We start from the raw sequence: 23183 nt of genomic DNA on the forward strand, positions 1-23183 counted from the left end.
CTAAACTTTGACACATTTTCACACTTACCCAACACATCTAAAAAATAAACCAGCGTGAAATGATACTTACAGTAAAAGTCATATCCGTCCTCTCATGTAAACATTTCCCAAATCAGTATATTAGAGTCAATATAACGAACCGCTCTTTCCGTTAGCACGCGAGTGATCTTTTAGTGACTAGCAATCCCGCCTTCAATTTGGGCTATTTTTAGGCCACCGGCCGTGAAAATGTATTTTTCCGTCTCTCGCATAATTAAAGCGGTTTTTTGAAAAATAAACTGCATCATGATTATCAACTTGGTAGTGCCTAACAATACACGAAATATGACGGAAAAGTAATTTTTTATCGTGGCCACCATTTGCTCGAAATTTTCAGGCATTGCTTCTTAATAGCTTGTAAACTCTTCGTACCAAATCTTTAAACGAGAAACACTCAGTTGCTGTCTCGTTTTGCTCAGAATGAGGTCCAAAGCGTTGATCAATCACGAAACTAACTCTCCACGCAGATCAAGGCTGTACTTTAATTAATTGTCTTCGGTCTTTTAAACTTGAAAAGCGTTGCAATTGAAAACAGCACGATGTTTCTCCTTTCTCCTACTCATTTTTACTCGTGGATATGCTTTAGCATAGTTCACGAGTGTTCGGGGCATTCCGTATGCAAATGAGTCACCCACTCCGGTGTAACGGGAAGTGGAATAATAGCCAGGCAATCCCACGTCGGAAAGAAGCGACAGCCGGAAATACCTCTGCGATGGCAGGTTAGATTTCTGTGGGTCGCCATTGCATGGCTGTTTTTTAGTACTTTGAACGCATTCTCGCTGCATTCTCCAACATTAAAAGCAAGTGCCTGAAGAAGTGACAAAATGGTGTTCTTCGAAGTTGAAGCAAAAGATTCTCAACAAATGCCCATTGATACAGTACAATTAAGAGCGATTGTGCACCGCCTCCACTCACCGAGGCGTAAATATCTTGACGTCGAAGTCGAATCGACGGTACATGAGAAGACAGAAGTTTGTGACCTTTCATGTATTGTTGAATTATCCGTTGAACTTCCTTTTACTGAAGGCACATACGAACAATTCCGCTACGCTCAAGACGAAATAATTGAACTGAAATTTTCTTTGCCGCACGCGGGTCGCGTCGGGCTACGGAAATATAATTGTTGATCATTGTAATTAGCGATGTCATTATCACTCACTTTCTGCCTTATTTTCCCGTAGCAAACAAAGAGATTTGAGGATCACAGTTGCTTTTCAACACCGTTTAGGAATACTTGTACTATTAATATCGGTTGAACAAATTTGCATATCCGTGGTCAAAGTAAAATTGCGCGTCTCCGATATGTTCATTTCGTTTGGCAGATTTTCATTTAAATCAGGGAATCTAAACCTTCTTTGGCTTTCAGTGAACGCGCCGTTTTCCAGAGCCGTTAGCTATCCGTTCGGTACCTGTCCGTTGTTTGATGGATTACTTTACGTATACCTTACTCAGCGAAATCATTTATTGCATCGAAATCGCTTTTGGTAAGCTATGCGAACTACGACTGAGGGACATGAGCATGTGAAAGTTAGTGTGCATATTTTCATCCGGTGAAGTCACAATTTAACTATTTAATTCATGAGTCTTTTCCCGTCATGAATTTATTTATTTATTTTCATTGTGTTTTACAAAAACGTGGCAAGCTTTTAATAAACTGATATAGTTCAGGAAGTGTTCTGTTGCTGCTTTAAAGTGACCAAGATATAAGAAATAAATGCTACAGTTGTCGGAAACCCATTTACATGTAAGGAAAATAATTTGAATCTCCTTCACAAAATAGGACCTTGTGCCTTGTGTGATCGAGACCTGAAACGCAAAATCTTCAAACTCAAACCGATCCATTCGAGCAAAAATATCCGGAAATTATGGTACAAAATCAAAATGGAACGCCCGGGGGGGGGGGGGGGGGTACTCCCCAAAAAAATTGGGTAGGGGTGTGCGGCCCGCTTCTCAAAACCCTTACCCTATTTATGACCAAAATCTGCGATTTTCCCGACCCTATTTATGACCTGAAGTAGCTTCTTCTAAAAGAAAAAATGAACCCAGGACTAGACTGCAAAAATCTATACCCTATTTATTACCAAAATGGCGGCAAAATGGCTAAAATCGATACCCTATTTATGACCAAAACAGCCGAAAAACCATACCCTTTGGCGCCGCACATACCTATATAGCCCATATAAGGGAGTATCCCCTCCCCCCCCCTTCGGGATGGAACGGCAATTTTCAAAAACGTCAGTTCGTTACGAAATCTTTTGGCTTTTCATTTCGATCAGACACTCGAATCTAGCTACTCCACTGAGCAGTGATCAAAGTTATTTACAGATGAAATGTGTTTCCGTCTTACTTCACCCCAGATGCTTAAGAATTCTTTCCTCAAGGTGTTTGTTTTGATAACGAAGAAAACATTGCCCCTTCCATTGATCAGTCGCCGGGTAAGTCAATAAACAAAGAAGTGAAAATAAGGTTGATGGAAAGTTCTGTTTCTTAAAACTGTAAAAATGCACTTACAACTCCATCGACATCGTGGAAGAACAAAGTCATCCTTCGAGGACGATTACCAGCCCTTTTAGTCTCCTTCGCAGCCGCTCGGGCCCGAGTCACGCAACACTAACCGTCCCCAAGCGGCTGCGAAGGAGACAACAGCCCTTTGAGGTTGAACGAAGGAATATCAAGGGATGATAAGCACCAGGCACAGAGTGATGTGTTGCGCTCGGATTTCTAGATCACGCCATCTCGGGCTCGGATTCTTGAAGCGCCACGTTTGAAAAACTAGTTTAAGTCTCGGCCTCGGGATTTAAACGAGAGTCTCGTCTGGCCTCGGATTTTTCCACTATACCGCCGCTGTAAATATGCCCCTTAGGTCACCCCACTCCCCCCACTGAAAACTAGTTTGGGCAAACTGACCACCTCCCCCCCTGGAAAATCAAATCCCTTCCGTGGGAGGGGGGGGAGGTATGGATATTTTTTGGAACTACACATTCTGTTTACCGTAATCCAGCCCTTAAAAAAAAAAACAGAATCAAAATTGCTTACCTGGTCATGTAGGGCAAAGAAATCATTCCACCAGTATTAAAAGTCTTTTATTAGGTGAGGGACTGGGAACATCCACCCCAAGGAAAAATTGGAAGATAGGAGGCAGCCACAAACATCTGCATAACATTTGAATCCTCAAAACCAAAAAAGAAATGATGACGCCTCCCCCAAGGACATACCCAAAATTTGCCGTCCTTGTTTGATTCCTCCTTTACCCTGAATACCTCAAATTTTTGCGAGGCTAACTCAAGTCTAAGTGGAAATCTGCTGCCCAGGCTGTCAAACCCTGACCCTGTTTATGACAAAAATATTTGCACTTCTCTTACCACTTCTCTTAAATATAAATTTCTTACTTGCTAATCCGTTTTAACAATTTGTAGGAAGTCAGAGAAAAAAAGGACGCATTCATTTCCCCCCACTCACCCTCCGTGGGGGACAAACGCGTGAAGAGCCCTAAGAGTCATCGTCACTATTACATTTCAAAGACCATTCCAAACTATTATAGATTAAAGCCCCCTTTTAGTTTAGCCCATATCCACGAGTTAACGATAGTGTCACTTTGATTAGATAAAAAAAATCCATCTTAGTTTAGGTTTATAGTCACCTGCAGGCTTTATTATAGAACTAGCAAAACGAAGAGTAGATTGCAAATTCTAAATTAAAGAATGTCGAAAACCGATAGCATCATGCAGAGGAATGTAATTATAGTTAGTATCTGGCTGTGACATTAATTTAGAGGAGTTTTAAAATAAAGAAGGCTTAACTTTGTATATCTGCCACGTTTCTACAACCTACCCACGCCTTGCTTTCAACACCACAATGCCATGGGGCGTTCATAATAAACAATACCCAACCGCTTTAAAAAAGAATTCCCTAGAAACGTGACAGAAGAGTAAACAAAACGCAAAAAGCACGCAAATATAACATGAACCAGACCCTTGCACAAACTTTCAAGATTTTATTTCCACTTTTGGACTATTATTGCTTTATCAGTGCCCGCTGGTTTATTTTGTCTTAAAAATTAATAAAACTCAAAGTCAATGAAATTCTAGGATTATTGCTTCATTTAAGCATGACTAAGTACGTCGTAAATAATTGATTATAGCCTTGAAGTCGATGTGTCCTAGGTCTTGATCTGTTTCTTTCAAAGGCTGGTCCCACTGCAGTATAAATTCATGAAATAACCGTACGATAACTCCTTCGAATTCAGTTCCTGAAATAGCAAGTAAGTAACGCAAGCAATTTTATGAATACTTAGCACGTAGAATAAACTTTTCGTCAAGTTATTTATTTTCTTAATGATTTTGCGCCATACCATTGACTAAACAAGCTTTACTATTCAGAAAGTTGAAATTAAAACTCTTCCCTTTTCTAAACCCTAGCTAAGCATGTTAAACCCTGCAGGTCTCATTTACCAGCAACTCTGACTCCTACAAGATTATTGGAAGCTGAGTGATTATCATTTCTACAATATTACGTAATCAGCTTAGCTAGAGTGTGCGTTTTAACATTTCGTCGCATTGCAGAAGTAAAGAAATTCAACCATTGCAGAAACATTTATTTGTATCATTGTAAATCAGAATTGTCAAATGAATGAGCAATTCAGTGGGTATTCCATCCAGACTGAGACATTCGATTCCTTTATGCCTTCTTCTGAAAATTTACGAAGGCCTCTTCACATTCGCATCTCACAGGGTGCTAGACAAGATCTTAACTGTGGCTTCGGTTCTTAATTAGGAGACTTTAACGGCAGATATCGTTTTTTCTAGATGACATTTGAGAAACGTCGCATAGTCTTCAACTTTATACCGATTCCACCGGTTCTACAGGTTTTGGGGCGATATTTGGTACCGGTCAGTTACCTGCATTATGGAAACTGTGCAAATCTACTTTAAACAATTTAGGGATTATGATGTCCCCTTATTTGTTTACTCGAATGTTCTTCCCGTCTGCTTCATTCACGTCTATCGGTTAAGCAATATTATGTGGGATGTAGCAAATAAAACTGCGCCTAATAAAATCACTTCTTCATTCCTTAAAATCAGACGTGTTTATAATTATACAACCCGATCCTCTTCTAATGATGACTTCTATATTAAACATTCCGATCTTGAGAAAGTGAAAAATTCATTCCTGAAAATTGGACCATTAGTCTGGACCTCACAGTTACCCTGAGAATTCTGGAATTTGTCTGAATTTACGTTTCAAAGGAAACTCAAATCAAGACTTCTGAAAAATGGTCTCGAGTGGTCTACCAAATACAGATCCTGCGTATGCCTGCAGCATTTTCGTTGTGCGGTTCCTTGCTTATTGTTTGCTTTTGTTTTTTCGCTGTTCACACCCTTGTTGGAACGTGATTTGTACTACAATGATTAGGTATAAAATAAGTTCCCTCACCGGCTATCTTGTTCAAACTCCCTGACGAAGTCTGTGTTATCAGACGAAATCGGTAGGAGAAAATAAAGAAGTTGACAAGATCTGTTGCTGTGTGCTGCTCACTAGAGTTTATTTAAAAAAAAAAATGAAAAAATAAAAAAAAAATAAAAAAAATATTTAAAAAAATATTTTAAAAAAATTGTTTATTAAAAAATAATAAAAAAAATAATAAAAATAAAAAATAAATAAATAAATAAATAGAAAGTAAGATGTGAAAAATGGCCGATACTTTAATTTCTGGGATATTTGTAACCGGAATTTATGGGATACAGGATATTTGGTCAAAAAATTACAGAGATACGGGATATTAAGACCCCCCCTAATGGGGCCTCACTTGTGTCACAACGGCAAAACGAAATTGCGAGGCAAGTTGCAAGAAAAATTGCCTAGTGTAACAGTGCCTTATATAAGTGTATTATTTTATTATCTATTATTATTTTATTTTTTTCAATTAGATATCGACGAGTGTGCCAGTGGTTCTCACAACTGTGTCAGCGGTACAGCTACCAGCTATAAAACAGTTGGATCGCACAACTGCTACTGCGAGCAAGGTTACTATGGAGACGGTCAAACATCCCGTACGCCAAACGGCAAGTGTAAAATCTGGCTTCATGACGGATTTGGGTAATTTGTAACCATGCAAAATAGTGAAAAAGAAGCGATTTTAGCGTTAATTTGAAATAAATTTGCTAAAATCCCGTGAAAAAAAGAAAGAGAGAGAGAGAGAAACTAGTACTCGAAAAATTTTGTGACGTTAAAATGAGTACAACAATAAATCTGGTCCCTAATGTCTATAAGCCACCTGTATAGAAGGCAAAGCAGTGTAATTTCTAAAGGAGATTGACTTTTAAACCTCTTTTCTTCTTGTAACATCAATACATAATTTCGATTAGACAGGCGAGATGTGTTAAAACTTTGTATATTTAAATTAGTCATATAAATTTCTACTGTAGCGTACGTTATATAATTTTATATTGTCATATCTTTTTATTTTTATTTTAGAGGGCCACAGGGCCATCGGTTCTATCACCGTCACTTTATTTTATTTTATTTCTATCACTTTATTTTAAGAGGGTAACACCTGAAACAATCTCGTAGCCAGAGTTCCCAGGCTCTTTTGCCAGCAGTTGGTCGCTAGGAGAGAGGCTGTAAAATTTGAAAAGAATTGAATTTTTGATAGGCTGCCCCGTAACGGCTTGCAATGTTTTACCGCAGTAATCCTACAGTAATAAAATTCCAGTGTTGCAGAGTCTCCCGAGCCTGAGGACTGGCTACGAGATTTTTCAGATTTAACCGTCTTAAAATAAAGTCTATTGTATTGCATTGTATTGAATTGTTAAAAAACTGCGATGTAAGAGTTTTGGCTTATTTAATTTAATTGATGCGTTAATTTGACTTATAATTTAATTTAACGTATACATTTCAATTTTTAGAGTGTGCTAACTACCAAAACTTGACAAGCGCTGACCGTCACAAAACGTACGGCAGTTCGCCTCTCCTTTGTGACAACGCGCTTGGACCTTCATGGTTCCGTTTCGAAGGAAACGTGGGAACAAAAATGGCTACTTCATGTACTCCTGTTTACAAATGTGCGACAGGTGCCAAAGGTTGGCTACAGGATCCCCACCCTACGGTTCAAGAGGGCAAAGTCACCAAGCGGGTCTGTTTCCGCTGGGAATTAAACTGTTGTACTTGGTCCATCAACATTCAAGTGCTGAACTGCAGTGGTTACTATTTGTACTTCATCAGTGGAACACCTCCCGAACATCGCTGTCACCTCCGTTACTGTGGCACTGACTGAGAATGGCCCGAATCCATTTGAAAACCGCGATAGTGTTGTAAATGCTTAAATGTGATGCCTATTTGTGATGTGACTCTGAATGGCCGAAAACATATTTGCATCCATTCGACGGAATCGTTAAAATAATGGTTCAATTTTGTTAACAGTAACCCTAATACTACTCAGAAACTAGTGTTAGTTACTTTTGGCCGCGGATGGCCAAGATTGAAATGGATTGAAACTTGAAAAAAATTGGCCATTTTTTTCAAGTTCCTCCATCATATTTGGAGAAATCGCTAAAAATAAAACTGATTATAGTTTGTTTGTTTTTTTCAAGAGAAACCAGTTAATATTTTCTTCTCTGTGCTCCAAGAGCATTTTGATGTTAGCGAAAAAGGTATCTTGTCAAATATTTATTAATAAGTAGTTTCGACCAAGATGCAGAGAAATCTCTGACAGGACCCCTTTAAAAGGTCTATTTTAGTGAAGCCGAAAAGTGGTGAATAACTCTAGTGGTCCTAGAACCGATTTGATCCTAATTTGAAGCAAACAAACCGACAAAAAACTTTACAGACATTTCTGAACTCAGGTTAAGTCGGGAGTACCGCACGGATCATTAGTAAACGATAATTAACTTTGTTTTTAATACTAATGACACACATGATTAGAAAGGGTAACAGTTCATAAATCGCTTGGAACCTCTTGTGCTCACATGAATTATCATAAAGAAAGAAAGAAAGAAAGAAAGAAAGAAAGAAAGAAAGAAAGAAGGAAGGAAGGAAGGAAGGAAGGAAGGAAGGAAGGAAGGAATGAATGAATGAATGAATAAAAAAAAAGAACGAAAAAAAGAATTCATATTTTAGGCAACTTTTAGAGCGTGGAGACTGACGTAACTAAGGGGTTTTTGAGTCAGTCTCCAGCTTTTTATGTTTGTGAAGTATGGAAAAATAAGTAACAAACAGAGAATGCATATTTTCTCGAAATAAAATTTCAGCCGGTCTAGCAGCCTTAGAGCGCCTATGCTCTATCTAACGCATGGCATTGCAGTATTTCTTAGCACGTGCCAAGTTTGCCAAGTTTGCCAAGTTTGGTAGTGGCCATCAGAAAAAGTGTACCAAAATAAACCATTTTAAAGTCCTACATTGTATCGACTTTGCGTCAATTTTTCTATACCCACAGGATTTACCCAGTGCACAAACCGAGATCTCGGTAACCGGGCTAGCCCGCCTTGTCATATGAACACATCGAAATTTTTATAAAGAAAGGAGTGGCAAGGGGAGATTTCGCAAACCGAGTCAGCCCGCTCGAGCGGACTCATATGAAGAGGCCCTTAGACTGACGTCTGACGTCATGACGTCACATGCCAACCATCAATTACCTTAAGAGTTACTGACTGTAACTGTCAAAAATCCCACGACAGTTATGAAATTTCATATTTCATTTTATTTCACCTTAAATGTCCCCTTTGGTGAACTATTTTCAAAAACCACAATCAAAAGATCCACCGCTTTTTGGTTTTTCTAAAAATTAGAAAAGTTGAATTAACAGCTATACGCCCGATTCAGCAATCTGGAGAAACGGGAAAATCGTGCATCTTTAGAAGGCTTGCACACAGCAACGGGAGCTACTCCCGTTTTTTTTATCTCGGCTGCAAGTAAATCTTTCTACTATCTCTTGTTAAATGTAAAAGTGAAGCCGCAAGTCTTATTTTTAATGTGCTAATTCATTAGTTTAAGATAGCGTCCTTAAAGTTAACGTTTTTTATTCTCAACGACAAATATCGAGGCAGGCATTTAATACCTTTAGTTCCTTTACAATACCATGTCATTATTTCAAATTTTGAAAGTAATAAATATTAGAAACCGTAGGACTCGATCTACATGATAAATTTTGCCGACATATTTTAAGCGTCCGTCATAACAGTTACAAACTTGGTGTCAAATCTAACCAAATGAACTATCATACTCTTGCTATCTACATAAAAAAAAATATTTGAAAAGATAAATGGCTCATCTCCAAGACATCTACTAGCTTTCTGTGTCGATTTATAGAGTTGAAACACAACAACAACGTATTCACATAGCCGGCATAGGCAATCATGCGTTAACTAAATTTTCTCCGAAAATACAAAAAGAACTTTGTACTCTACATGCTGTTATAAGTATTTTTTATCAAGTCAATGACAGACGGCTTACCTCACTTACTTTACTGCTTGACTGTAAGGTATAAATTATAAAACGACAAGATTATTTGCAATTCTACTGAAGAATGTACCATCCATAATCGAATCCTGAAGGTATTAATTATTTTTTATGTTTTAATTTCAAGTTGGAATTTCGCAGCAAAACTTTTGCAGCAAAGCTTTGTTATTAATTTTAACATCACATTTCACTTGATTTATTTTGATATTAAAAGGTTTAAAAAAAAACTCAGACAATTTCCTACCCGTGGAGATATTTCATCATTAGGTATGCATAGATTTAAACATATTTCAGTTTTATATTAAAACATTGAAACCGCTAAATAAAGTGACGCAAATGTCAATGATAATGCATCCTGTCTTGAAATACCTTTATCGTGATTATTAGAAAATGTTACGTTCACAAATTCTTGCTGTTAACCTCAATTTCTTTTACTCGCAAAGTAAAAAACGAAGCATTAATCACGTCAGTAAAAGGTAGAAATATTTTCCAAAACATTGAAGAGTTCTGTTGACAGGTACAAAAAATTTCCACTCCACGTAATATTTTTTTGATCGCCTTTGGTCGTATTTGACGCTTAATTTGCCGTCAATTCGTTGTACCAAGAAAATGTATTTTGCTTTGTTGTTCCTTATCACCGCAAAAAGCTAATTTCTAAACTGGTATGCTTTAAAGTTAGGGAAGTTTTTCTCTCTTCACATTGTAGACTTTAATTAATAAAGAATCATAATAGCCATAAAATGATGATTTGAGATAAGAGTTTGAAATAGTTACAGACGAGTGTTTTCCGCTTTCTTTCTCTTAGTAATATTTATTTTTTTTCTCAAATTTCTTTGCAAAAAAAAAAAAAAAAAAAAATCGAAAAAAAAGCACAGCTTTCTTCCTTCTAACATCCCAAAACATTTTATAATATCCTTATAAAATTAGCAAATGGCAAATTGATGTAAACTTGAAAAAGGGAGCTGCCTGAATACGAACTGATCGCATTTTCATTGGTTTTAATTAGGACGACAGGTAAACGGACCCTCAAATTAACCTACGAAATGAAAATAAAGAAGCCCCCGAGGGTTTTAGCACTTTTATAACATAGAGGACAAAAGCACTGAATGCTGATCGGTTGAAACATAGAGCATTTGTATTTTTAATTTTCCTTTCACCAAGGGCAAAATTACTCACTCCTAATTGGTCGAGCGGCGAAATACTTGCTCCTGATTGGCTGAGTACGCCAATTCTACATTTAGTTGGTTTCTTCATTTTGTGCCGCAACAACAACGAACTCTTTCATCTTCTGTTTGACTAATGGAGCGAATTTGCATCGTGATCAATAGGCTATGGTATAATTCGTGGTATGTTGGCCAAAATAGTGTATCTAAGGCTAAAAGGGTAAGCTAGAGAAATAATGGTTTTCATCTGTCCAATATCTGTCCTACGCAACTGACAATTATCTACGCTATTAGTCTTCCGTGTAAAACTTTATTCAAGCTTCTTTATTCAAGGCACGAAATTCAACCCAAAACATCTCTCGCTGCTGGTTAAATTTTGTCTGTAGAGTTTGATCTTCGACTCCGTTGGTTGTCAAGGTATGTCGTTTAGCCAGTTGTCTTGCTAACACTCGTGAAAACAAAATTGTGCAAAGGGCAAAGTTCAATCCATCCTATGAATTTTGCAACTGATCAGTAATATGGAGTCCCGTTAGTTAGCACCAGAAAATGTGTTTTTCTCTGGCCCATTTAAACAAATTCTAACTTTTTCAATATCGTATTACGGGACAGCGTTTGCTTAAATTTCGACCCAGTAGTCTTCAAAAAACATTGTCGTGAGGCTGGAATGAAAAAAGAAGTTTGCTTTGCTAGATTCTGCGTTGAATTTCTTTACCTTCGTTTTTGCCATTAGAGGCAATCAATTGTTTTTCTTGATGAAATACTTGTTTGAAGGGTGTTATTCACCCCTGAAACTTGATTAAATTGAGATGACAACTAACGGTTTCTTCAGCAAATACCAATCCATAATTTTTTTTATACCGGAAAACTAATTCCTTTTGCTTTTGAAAGGCTGTCGTTTGAAGAGTGAAATATGCCATATACAATTTTGGAAAGACAGCACCTGCTCGGAGTTTCGAGGATTAAGATTCTGTTCCCTTGAAGTTTCTGCTAGTTAAATTCTTGGATAAAGAATCCGAACAGATTAAGTTGTGCTAGCTTACACAAATATGTCCTTAAAATGGCCACAAAATGATCGACGGACGCAGAAACGGAAAATGTTGAGTATTTTCCTTTTTTTTTTTGAAACAACTATACCACGACACTCATGAATCTTCTTGTCAATTTAAGATTGAAGCTCCGAACGGTGATTAAAAAAAGTTGACAGCTTGGACATAGACCAACAAATAATTTCGTTTTCTACTTTAGAGTATTTGTAGTGTAAACCATTAAAATTAATACGACATGATCATATTGAAATTAGAAAGTGCACATCCAAACATCTTTTAGATTTAAATGAATATTGCGCATTTAATGGGGTTACTTCTTAACTGTTGCGGTAAAAGGAAAAATACGGTACTTCTTTTAAATCTCTCTCTGATTAAGAAGTTGTGCATACACCTTATTATTTATTCCTGCGGAAATGAATGGCCATATGTGCAGACTAAAGGCTGGTTTCCATATGATCGCGGATTGCAGATCGCAATAAGGTCTGCGATCGTCTGCGATCATATGGAAACTACTTCTGCGATCGTCTGCGATGCTGCGATCGTGATCGCAGACGATCGCAGAAGATAGAACCATGTTCTATCTAAAGGCTGGTTTCCATATGATCGCAGACGATCCCAGATCGCAGATCGCAAACAATCGCAATTGATCGCTGACGATCGCAGGAGATAGAACATGGTTCTATCTTCTGCGATCGTCTGCGATCACGATCGCAGGATCGCAGACGATCGCAGATGATCGCAGACCTTATTGCGATCTGCGATCCGCGATCATATGGAAACCAGCCTTAAGGATCATCAAAATTTGTAAATTTCTTGGCAATTTGCAAGCGGCTCTCTTTCTTACTCTATTTCTGTCTGTTGGTGGTGTTAAAGAAGCAGCCTAACAGACTAGTACAGCTGTAGGCATGCGCATAAATTCTGGAAGTACTCTGAAGAAGTACTCTGTGAGGTTAGGAACCATACAGATTACAAATCGATCAAATCTCCGGATGATCAAATGTGAGCAATTTTATAAACCTTTCTGGAAAGTGCGAAGAAAACTTAAGTTCAGTGTGCGTGGGGAGCCCAAGCAGTGATAACTGGTAAAAAAATACATACCGGTTTTGATACAAAATGCAACAGAACGAAGACCCAACAAAAATGAATAAATTAGCTTCACAGCGGCCAAGTAGTTTTACTATTTATTCGCTTGGGTAAACTGACCGTTATTATAAGCCACATTAAGTCTGTCCCATCATCTGTCTCTCTATTTTTATCACGTTTTCCGCTCTGAAAATAAACAAGCCCCCAAGGGTTTTAGCACTTTTATGAAATAGAGGCCAAAAGCACTGAATGCTGATTGGTTGAAATAGAGGGCGCTTTTTTATTCTTAATTTTCCTTTCACCAAGAGAAAAGTTACTCGCTTCATGTTCTTCGGAGTTTGACTTATGGAGCGAATTTGTGATGGTATAATTCGTGCTACAATTCGTGGTATGTTGGCCAAAATAGTGTTACTTAGGCTACAAGGATAAACTAGACAAATGATGGTTTTCATCTGTCCAATATCTGTCCTACGCAGGTGACAATTATCTACGTCATTAGTCCTGTGTAAAACTTCATTCAAGCTCTTTATTCAAGGCACGTAATTCAACCCAAAACATCTCTCGCTGCTGGTTAAATTTTCGCTGTGGAGTTTGATTCCCGGCTCCGTTGGTTGTCAAGGTATGCCGTTTAGCCAGTTGTCTTGCGAACACTCATGAAAACAAAAATTGCGCAAGGGGCAAAGTTCAATCTATCCTATGAATTTTGTAACTGATCAGTAATATGGAGTCCTGTTAGTTAGCAAAAGGAGCAGGTTTTTTTCTGTGGCCCATTTAAACAAATTCTTACTTTTTCAATATTGTATTACTGGACAGCGTTTGCTTAATTTTTGACCCAATGGTCTTCAAAAAAGATTTCTGTGAGGCTGGAATGTAAAAAGAAGTTTGCTTTGCGAGATTCTGCAAGGCTGGTCCTCTTGACAAAAGACCGTTCGTAAAGAGGTCGATCGACGAGTCTGGTTACTGCGTTGAATTTCTTTACCTTCGTGTTTGCCATCAAAGGCAAACAGAAGTTTTTCTTGATAAAATACTTGTTCGGAGGGTGTTATTCACCCCTGAAACTCGATTAAATTGGGATGACAACTAACGTGTTCTTCAGCAAATGTCACTCCATAATTTTTTTAATACCGGAAAACTAATTTCTTTTGCTTTTGAAAGGCGGACGTTTAAAGTGTGAAATGTGCCATATACAATGTTGGAAGTCTAGCACCTGCTCGGAGTTTCGAGGATAAAGATTCTGTTCCCTTGAAGTCTCGGCTAGTTAAATTCTTGGATAAAGAATCCGAGCAGATTAAGTTGTGCTAGCTTACACAAATATGCCCTTAAAATGGCCATAAAACGATTAACGGATGCAGAAACGGGAATTGTTAAGTATTTATCTTTTTTTTGAAACCACTATACCACGACACTCATGAATATTCTTGTCAATTTAAGACTGAAGCTCCGAACAGTGACTGTTTAAAAACACAATCACCATAAAGAATATGAAAAGCAGTTGTAAAGGGTTCCTTCATAAAACTTTGAACAGCTTCCTTTATTTGAAACGGAGGAGGGGGTTTGTTTTGTAAATAAAGTGTGGTGCGGGTTTGGTGGGAAGTCAAAGGAAGGTGAAAGCAAAACGCCAGCAACGTTCACAACGTCACGATCAGCACTGAAATCTCTTTACGGTGATCACGCTCGTTTGAAGTGTTTTGTTGTGCCAAACATTTGCTCGTTGTACTTCACCTTCTGTCGGTTATATTAGGAACTGGCGCTAGTTTTGATCAATACTTTATCATTTTATGACAGGTTGCACAGTGTTGCCTGGTGTGGCCTGCTGCATGTTTTTAACATGACAAGGAGCCCGCATTCGTACATGTACGTCACAGCAACTGTGTTTCTGATGCTCCACGTACTCTCTCAAGTAGAAGCTCAGCAATGTAAAAGTGAATTTTCCATATATGGCGCGAAGTTAAAGGGGCACATCTTTGAAGAGAAAAAGACTGTCAATTTCTTGAACTGTGTAGAGCGGTGTAACTCGAACTTAAGATGTCAAAGCGTTAATTACGTCATCAGTCTATATGTGTGTGAGGCGAACGAAGGAGGCCAGACCAGAAGACTTTGTTTCGGATACAGATCGAATTTACGTAACAAGGCTAAGTGGCAGAGGTATGATTGTTCCTAGATGGATACTCCAAAATAAGGCTGGACACCTTGTGATGTTTACATAACGAGTCAGTGTTAAGAGTGATACTGCTGACGTAGACAAGAACAGAAGCCCATTTGTTAGGCAGAGAACTGAGAATAGAGCTTCATTTAGGCAGGGAATATCCGTTTTGAGGGTTAAGCACTGATCTACACTATTTAGACCTAAGAAAACGGTTAGCTGTCATCTGTTGTCATGGCTAATTTTGTGAATAAGTTAAAAATTACCATTTTCGTCAGCTGGCCCTCTTTGGTCTAGTGGATATGGAAAGCAGATATGAAGCAAATAACCCGGGCTCAAGGTATAAACTAATTACAATCCTTTTACCGTAAAAATCATACGATTTCTGTTGTGTAAACAACATAAGGTGTCCAGGCTGGTTTTGAAGTATCTATTCTACGAACTAATGTATACTAATACAGCGTGATAAGTCAGTTCATTCTTGTTAAGCAAACAGGTTTCCTTAAATCAAACTAATGCCCCATTCACACCAAGGCTTAAACACGTGTAAAAGCTGTTTAGGTAAACACAGTTTTAAATTGTTTCCTTCATAAAAGCTGCTTTGGGATTTTTTGTCGACTACAGATTTAGCAAAAAATGAAAGCATAAGTTAAAGCTTGCTTGAATCCTATGTCAAAGCCGATGGTTCAGCTTTCTGTTACCAATTTTCATTTTGATAAACTTGCATGTTTAATTAAACATGTTTTGTTGGTGTGAATGGGGTTTTAGACGCAGGACATTTCGGTTGGAATGAATTCTGAAAAGGATAACATTTACATTGTTAGAATAACTGAAGCTTAAAAGGTGCCTTAAATGCCCATGCAGGCCTAGTGACTTTCTTTGTTAATTGTAGTAACGCAAACACAGGGTCACTTAGTCAGGGTGAGAGTTGGGGCGGGGGAGGGGGGGGAGGGGAATGGTGCAACGAAATTTGAATGTCCCTGGGTCTCCGAGGATGGGGTAACGTGTGAAACAAAGAACGAACGTGGTAACTGTAGCATGATAAAACCTGTCTTTGTTTTGTCTTGTTTTTTTCAGTTCCTCTTGGTTCAATTCCTGATTTTCCTGCTGCCTCATGCCTAGAGATCAAGGCTAGTGAAGGAGATAATGTAATCAGCGGTAACTACTGGCTCGATTCAGTCAAACCTGACCAGAGTGTTTTGGCTCCTTGTAACATGCTAACGGGTGGTGAGTTATCCAGCAAATATCATGGAAAACACATCGTGTCCTCGATATTTTAGCTACATTCATTTCTTTTGCTCTTTTTTATCATCATCATCACCAATAAATCCGCAATATCGGCCCGGCATCAGTAATACTTTAGTGTATGCAACAACAACACAAACTTGTTCAAACTCTGGGACAGCTTTAGAATAAGACATTAGGGCCGTTTATACGAGATATATTAAGCTGCGGCTTAAGTTTATCTGAGCACAAGAATGTGCTGTTTAAACGAAGGTAAGGCTTACTAAGCCGCGACTTAAGCTAGCTGAGTCGTGACCTATATTGCCATTTTTCGACGCATTTATACGGTAAGTCTAGTCGCGATATATTTCCTTCGTGCAAACGGCTCTGTTATTGAATGATGAGAATTGTATAGTACGACGTTAAATGCTATACACATCGCGTAAGTTGGTGCAGTTGTGAGCAAAAGCCAAACCGCATAAATCGGCCTTATCACCTATTATGATTCAATACGCCTCACAGTCCACCCAAAGGTTAATAGACAGGATTTGGGAAGAGGGCTTCTGGTCTTACAAACCTACCTTCATAAAGCATTTGGGCAGGGTCGAGAGGTTTTTAAAAAGAGAATTTGCGTTATTTATTTCAGACGCAGACGAATGCAATGCTTCTGTCCCTTTGTGTGATGCCAACGCCAACTGTCAAAACACCGTGGGCTCATTCATTTGCACCTGTAAAACTGGTTTTACCGGAGATGGTTTCAATTGTTCTGGTAAGAAAAACATGGAAGAAACCGGTTGTGTTGGATTCTGAAAGTTCTCAATCGCTGTTATTCTTATTTATTGCTTATCTACGTTGTCCAACTGAAAGAAAACAGTGTAACAGCAAAAATTAAAACCTATGTAGCAGCTGACTTTGTGCAACAATTTTTCTGATGATGACAGTTCTTGACTGAGTTTATAAGAACAAAATTAATTGTAATAATTACAAGGAAAATTAACGATAAAAATGTAACATTTTTTTGCGACTTTATGTCATCATTTTCAAGTGTCAACTCGTCGAAACGTCGTATTACTTTTTAATCGTTAATTGTCCATGAAAAATGTTTATTGAAATCGATCCTTACCAGAAATTATAATTTAGTCGAATCTTAGTCTGTATAGTCTTAAGGTTTTATTGTTGTAAAGCACTGTTGGTTACGTATACTGACAGCGCTATAGGCGCTATTACACTAAACAATTTTTGTAACAACTTGTCTCGCAATTTTGTTTTTACACAAGTTGCACGAATCATTGCCAAGTGTAACATGCTCTGAAATGAACATGTCTCACAATTCTGTTGTTGTTGCCGCAATCGTTGCGACTGCAACAAAAACGTTGCGAGATATGTTCATTTCAGCGCAAGTTACACTAGGCAACGATTCGGGTAACTTGTGTTGCAACGGCGCAACGGAATTGCGAGACAAGATGCAAGAAAAATTGCCTTATATAAGTGAATTATTTTATTATTTATTATTACGTTATTTCTTTCAATTAGATATTGATGAGTGTGCCAGTGGTTCTCACAATTGTGTCAGCGGTACAGCTACATGTTCAAATACAGTTGGGTCGTACAACTGCACGTGTAAACCAGGTTACTTTGGAGACGGTCATAAATCCTGTACGCCAAACGGTAAGTGTTGTTAAATATTAACATCCCCATTCACTCATTGCGGCCGTTTAGGTATTTGCACATTATGCTTTTGATTCTGCACTAAAATCAAGTTAAAGCTCTATTTTTTCCACAAAAAGTCTCGGATAAGAAGTCATACACCTGCTTGTTGTATTAATTATCAACGTTGCTAATTAAGTCAAAATTACTAATCATTATTAACCAAACTCTGGCTATTATAATTACTACTACGTCCTTTTCATGTAAATACTAACTATCTGTGAACGCATGTGTATACCTATTTGTTCTATTTATTTACTTGGTTTTACTAATAACCTGTTTTGTGTAATTTAGTTTAAGTTATACAACCCGCCTCGATTAGCTTTACTATATGCGGGTTGTACATTTTTCTAATTTGTTAAGTTTTAAATTATTGAAATAAAATGATCGATTGATAAAAAAATGATCGATTGGGTGTAAACTAACTCCTACAACAATAAATCAATAATTTATTTGTTTTCAACAATTACAATGAAGTCATGAAGTCATCTATAGGTGGTTCGCATCGTCGCCATGGTGGTGGACAAAACAAAAGAAATGATTTGTTCTCAAAGTTTGCATAAAAATGGCAGGTAACTCCCAGAGGAGAAAAATCTCATTGTTCTTGTCCATAAACATGGCCCCCATGACGTCACATGCAAACCATCAATATGGCCGCCTTGCCTCTTCTAAGCAAAAACCACTGACCCTTCTTCAGTCTTCACTCACCTTTTTTAAGACTAAGCTGCTTCGCATTTCATTTTGAAAAAATATCGAGTTTCACTTGTTACATCCTCTTAAAAATAATTTGTTTTTCTCAACAAATTATTATTTTGGGAAAAATGTCACTAAAATGCTCGAATAATGCTCAACATTTTTGCCTCTCTAAAATGCTCGAAAAAATACTGGCTTAATTTTCAAAAGCCTGTCAATAAAATGCCCACTGTGAAGCTCAAGATTCAATTAACCGTTTTGTTTTCACTGCTTCCACTCAGTACAGCGCAGCTCTTAGAAAACAAGACATTTGGCCTTGCAGGGTCAAAAGTTCACGTTCGTACGCTGTGATTGGTGGATTCCGATCCACTTTGTCGGTCGGTTTGTCGTTTTTCAGTGCTCCGCGTACGGGAGAATGCCAAAATATTATTGGTTATTTCCCAAACTACCTTTCGGCATTGTCGTATACGCTTTTGCACCTTTTTTTAACAAACTTTGTCGAAACGGCTGTAAATGACAGACAACAGAAAAACACTCAAATCGGCGTTAGTTAGGTTTTCAAACTCAGAGTCCGCAGGTTATTGAAAGTCGCAGTAAGTATAAACTCTGGCTTCATGACGGATTTGGGTGATTTGTAACCATGCAAAATAGTGAAAAAGAAGCGATTTTAGCTTTAATTTGTCATGAATTTGCTTAAATCCCGTGGAAAAAAAAAGAGCGAGAAACTAATTCTCAAAAAACTCAGTGATGTTAAAATGAGCACAAGAATAAATCTGGTCCCTAATTTCTATAAGTCACCTGTATAGAAGGCAAAGCAGTGTAATTTTTAAAGGAGATTGACTTTCAAACTTCTTTCCTTCTTGTAACATTAATACATAATTTCGATCAGACTGGCGAGATGTGTTAAAACTTTGTATATTTAAATTAGTCACATAAATTTGTACTGTAGCGAACGTTATATAATTTTATATTTACATACCTTATGTTTATTTTAGAGGGCCACAGGGTCATCAGTTCTATCACTGTCAATCTCGTACCCAGAGTCCTCGGGCTCTTTGGCCAGCAGTTGGTCACCAGGAGAGAGGCTGTAGAATTTGTAAAAAAAATTAATTTTTTCATAGGCTGCCCCGTAACGGCTTGCATTGTTTTACCGCAGTAATCCTACAGTAATAAAATTCCAGTGTTGCAGAGTCTCCCGAGCCTGAGGACTCTGGCTACGAGATTTTTTCAGATTGAACCCCCTTAAACTAAAGTCTATTGTATTGTATTGTATTGAATTGTTAAAAAATTGCGATGCAAGAGTTTTGGCTTATTTAATTTAATTGATGCGTTAATTTGACTTATAATTTAATTTAACGTATACATTTCAATTTTTAGAGTGTGTTAACTACCAAAACTTGACAAGCGCTGACCGTCACGAAACGTACGGCAAATCGCCTACCCTTTGTGACAACGCCCTTGGACCTTCATGGTTCCGTTTCCAAGGAAACGCGGGAACAAAAATGCCTACTTCATGTACTCCTACTTTCAGATGTGGGACAGATTCCACGGGTTGGCTAGAGAGTCGCCACCTCACGGTGCAAGAGGGCAAAGTCACCAAGCGAGTCTGTTTCAGTTGGCTATCAGACTGCTGTTTTTGGTCCATCAATATTCAAATGCTGAACTGCGGTGGTTACTATTTGTACTTCATCAATGGAACACCCCCGGAAAATCCCTGCTACCTCCGTTACTGTGGCACTGACTGAGAATGGCCCGAATCCATTTGAAAACCGCAATAGTGTTGTAAATGTTTAAAAGGGGTAGTGTTACCTATTTGTGATGTTACTTTGAGTGGCCGAAAAACACATTTACATCGACGGAATCGTTAACATATGGTTCAGTTTTGTGAACAGTAACACTACCACTACTACTACACAGAAACTAGTGTTTATAGTTATCTTTGTCAGCGGATGGCCAAGATTGAAATGGATTGAAACTTGAAGAAATCGGCCATTTTTTCAAGTTCTTCCATCGTATTTGGAGAAATCCCTAAAAAAACTGATTATAGTTTCTTTGCTTGTTTTTTTTTTTTTTTAGGAGAAACCAGTTGATATTTTCTTCTTGGTGCTCCAAGAGCATTTTGATGGTAGCGAATAAAGATATCTTGTCAAACAGTGAGTGGTTTCGACCAAAACACAGAGAAATCCCCGTGAAAGTGTCGTTTTAAAGTCTCTTTTAGCGAAGCCGTAAAGTGGTGAATAACTCTAGTGCTCCTAGAATCGATTTGATCCTAATTTGGAGCAAATCAGACCAACAAAAAACCTTACAGATATTTCTGAAATACTCAGTGTATGTCAGGAGTACCGCATGGATCATTAATAGTGCACGATAACTTTGTTTATAAGGATAATGGCATACCGGATTAGAAAGGATAACAGTTCATAAATCGCTTGGAACCTTAATAGATGAAAAACTGAACTGAAAACGACATGTTATAGAATAACTTTATTTGCTCTTGTGCTTATATAAATAAATAAATAAATAAATAAATAAATAAATAAATAAATAATTGATATTTTAAGCAACTTTTAGAGCCTGGAGACCAGTGATGTAACTAAGGGGTTTTCGAATCAGTCTCCAGCCTTTTATGGTTGTGACGTATGGAGAAATCAGAACCAAACAGAGAGAGAAGTGTTATTGTACATACATACATCAGGGGAACCCAACGACAATTTTCTCTCAGATTCTTTGAAACGCCATTTTAGCCTATCTGGAGTGTCTTTAAAGCTCGGTAGGTTGATTTTAGGCCGCGCTATAATATTTTTATCAGTTTGGTCATTCTAGGGGAACTTGAGTCTTTTCGACATTACCAGGGCATTTTTGTCCATTTCCCGAAAACCATTTTCTCAGCTTTAGCTCAGGAAAAAAGTAAGAAGAAAAAATGTTCGGCATGATTTTTGGGTGGTTATTCATTTATTTTTAATTAATTCAAATATATAAAAACAATTTCATTTCTGTCATATAATTAGCAATTGCCCTCTCAGGGTTTTGGCCTGTAAGGGAGGCACCAACGTAGTCCCAGCGTAAAAGTATAGTACGTAATTACGGTGGGAATATACAGTTCGTACACCAGAATAAATTTCGATTTCGCCAAACTGGGATCGTTAGGTGTTATAAGGAAAATTGTTGGTGGGGCCGCAAGTCGGTATTGGTAGCTGCAGTTTATTGGTTGAAAATGACTTAGTCTTACGTACGTGTGTTTGGCTACTTATGACGCCGCATGACGCATCATTTTGGTAATATTCGTATTTCGATTGTCACGGAAAGATACAGACGTTTAGAGGAAGAGGTAAGAGATCTTGAAGTCTTATTTGTTGCCTTTCTGTCTCTCAAGTTCAGGAAGCCAAACTTTTAGGGAGATACATAGGCAAGAGAAGGAATTGTCCATAGACTTTTCAAGAGATTTGCAATTAATAAAGAGACGATCTTTTGTATTTGCTGGATTGAAATGCTCAGTCCAAAACTAACGATTTGTCAGACACAAATCTTTAACTGACTGAAAGACTCAGTCGAAAAGAAAGATTTATTAGAAGATTAGAAGAGTATTTCAGATTTGAGAGAAACTAAGTTAACCAATGATGCGAGTTCAAGGCTTTCGAGTTGGCTAGAAGTGTTAGATGTTTAGACTTGGGTCATTTCACGATGAAGATTAATCTAAATGCCGCTCTTAATCAATTTTTGACATTGCTAGTGCCCTTATCAATGTTAAATACCCATATTATTTTAGGCTGGCAATGGCTCATGTGTAAAGAATGGTATCTTGCATTCAGAGATCAGATTTAATTCACCCACACTATGTCATCCCGTAGAACCTGTTTGGCTTTCCAGACAAAACGGGGGCAGTTAGCCAGAGACAGGACCAGACAGCTATATTTCATATATTTACTGATAACGAATTCAGACTTTTTATTATCACGCCCAAAGCCTCAAACAAATTTTCTTAAATGCAGCTTACGATTTAGCGGTGCTATGCTCTAGAACATTTTGAAAAACGAGGCTAAGCTTGCCAAATCGAGCGGGGAGACAGCCTACCTATATCTGATACAGGTTCTTAAAAAATTGGCCTCTCATATGTATGCGGGGTTTTTTTTTTTTAATAAAAATACAATGATTGCAATACATTACTTACTATACTTATTGGCTAACAATCGATATTTACTGTGCTTACATTACTAACCGACTACTTACAATGTGCGCATGCAATACTTACGATTACAATACTTACAATATTCACAGTACTCAAAGTACAGTTAGCTTACACTTAACTAAAGCAGCTTGGCTCACGATTTAGTAAATTGATGTACACGATCTGTTTTTGCCACAATGGTGCTGCAAATAGCGATCTTGTTATATATTTATTTAGGCGTAAAACATTCAAAGTCCAGAGTGCCTTTGCGTGCGCTTGTAGCAAAACTATGATATTTGGCAACAATGAAAGGATAGTTTTAAAAGTACTTCCCAGTGTTTTTGTTTTTTGGTTCCAGCCATATAAGATAGGGCTTTCAGATAAAATAAGTTTTTGATTGAGTTTTTGGTGCCACCAGTTAGAAAAGCGATTCCAGAACGACGACGATACACTGCAGGTAATCAACG

At 37.8% G+C, this 23183-nt stretch overlaps 2 protein-coding genes across 2 annotated transcripts in view; both read left to right on the forward strand.

Moving 5' to 3' along the window:
* Positions 1-16893, forward strand: part of LOC146450658 (uncharacterized) — a 48495-nt gene extending 31602 nt beyond the window's left edge. The window contains exon 3 of the transcript XR_014860248.1: positions 16763-16893. The gene's annotated coding sequence lies outside the window, so the exon portion shown is untranslated. The remainder of the gene's footprint in view (positions 1-16762) is intronic.
* LOC146450657 (uncharacterized) overlaps positions 1-23183 on the forward strand; it is a 135564-nt gene that overhangs the window by 50851 nt on the left and 61530 nt on the right. Inside the window, exon 7 of the mRNA XM_085100132.1 lies at positions 16798-16920. Within this exon, the coding sequence (XP_084956258.1) occupies positions 16798-16920 (123 nt within the window). The remainder of the gene's footprint in view (positions 1-16797; positions 16921-23183) is intronic.

Source organism: Pavona decussata, unplaced genomic scaffold (assembly GCF_977016875.1).
Source record: "Pavona decussata unplaced genomic scaffold, jaPavDecu1.1 SCAFFOLD_433, whole genome shotgun sequence".
In the NCBI taxonomy this organism is placed as follows: Eukaryota; Metazoa; Cnidaria; class Anthozoa; order Scleractinia; family Agariciidae; genus Pavona; species Pavona decussata.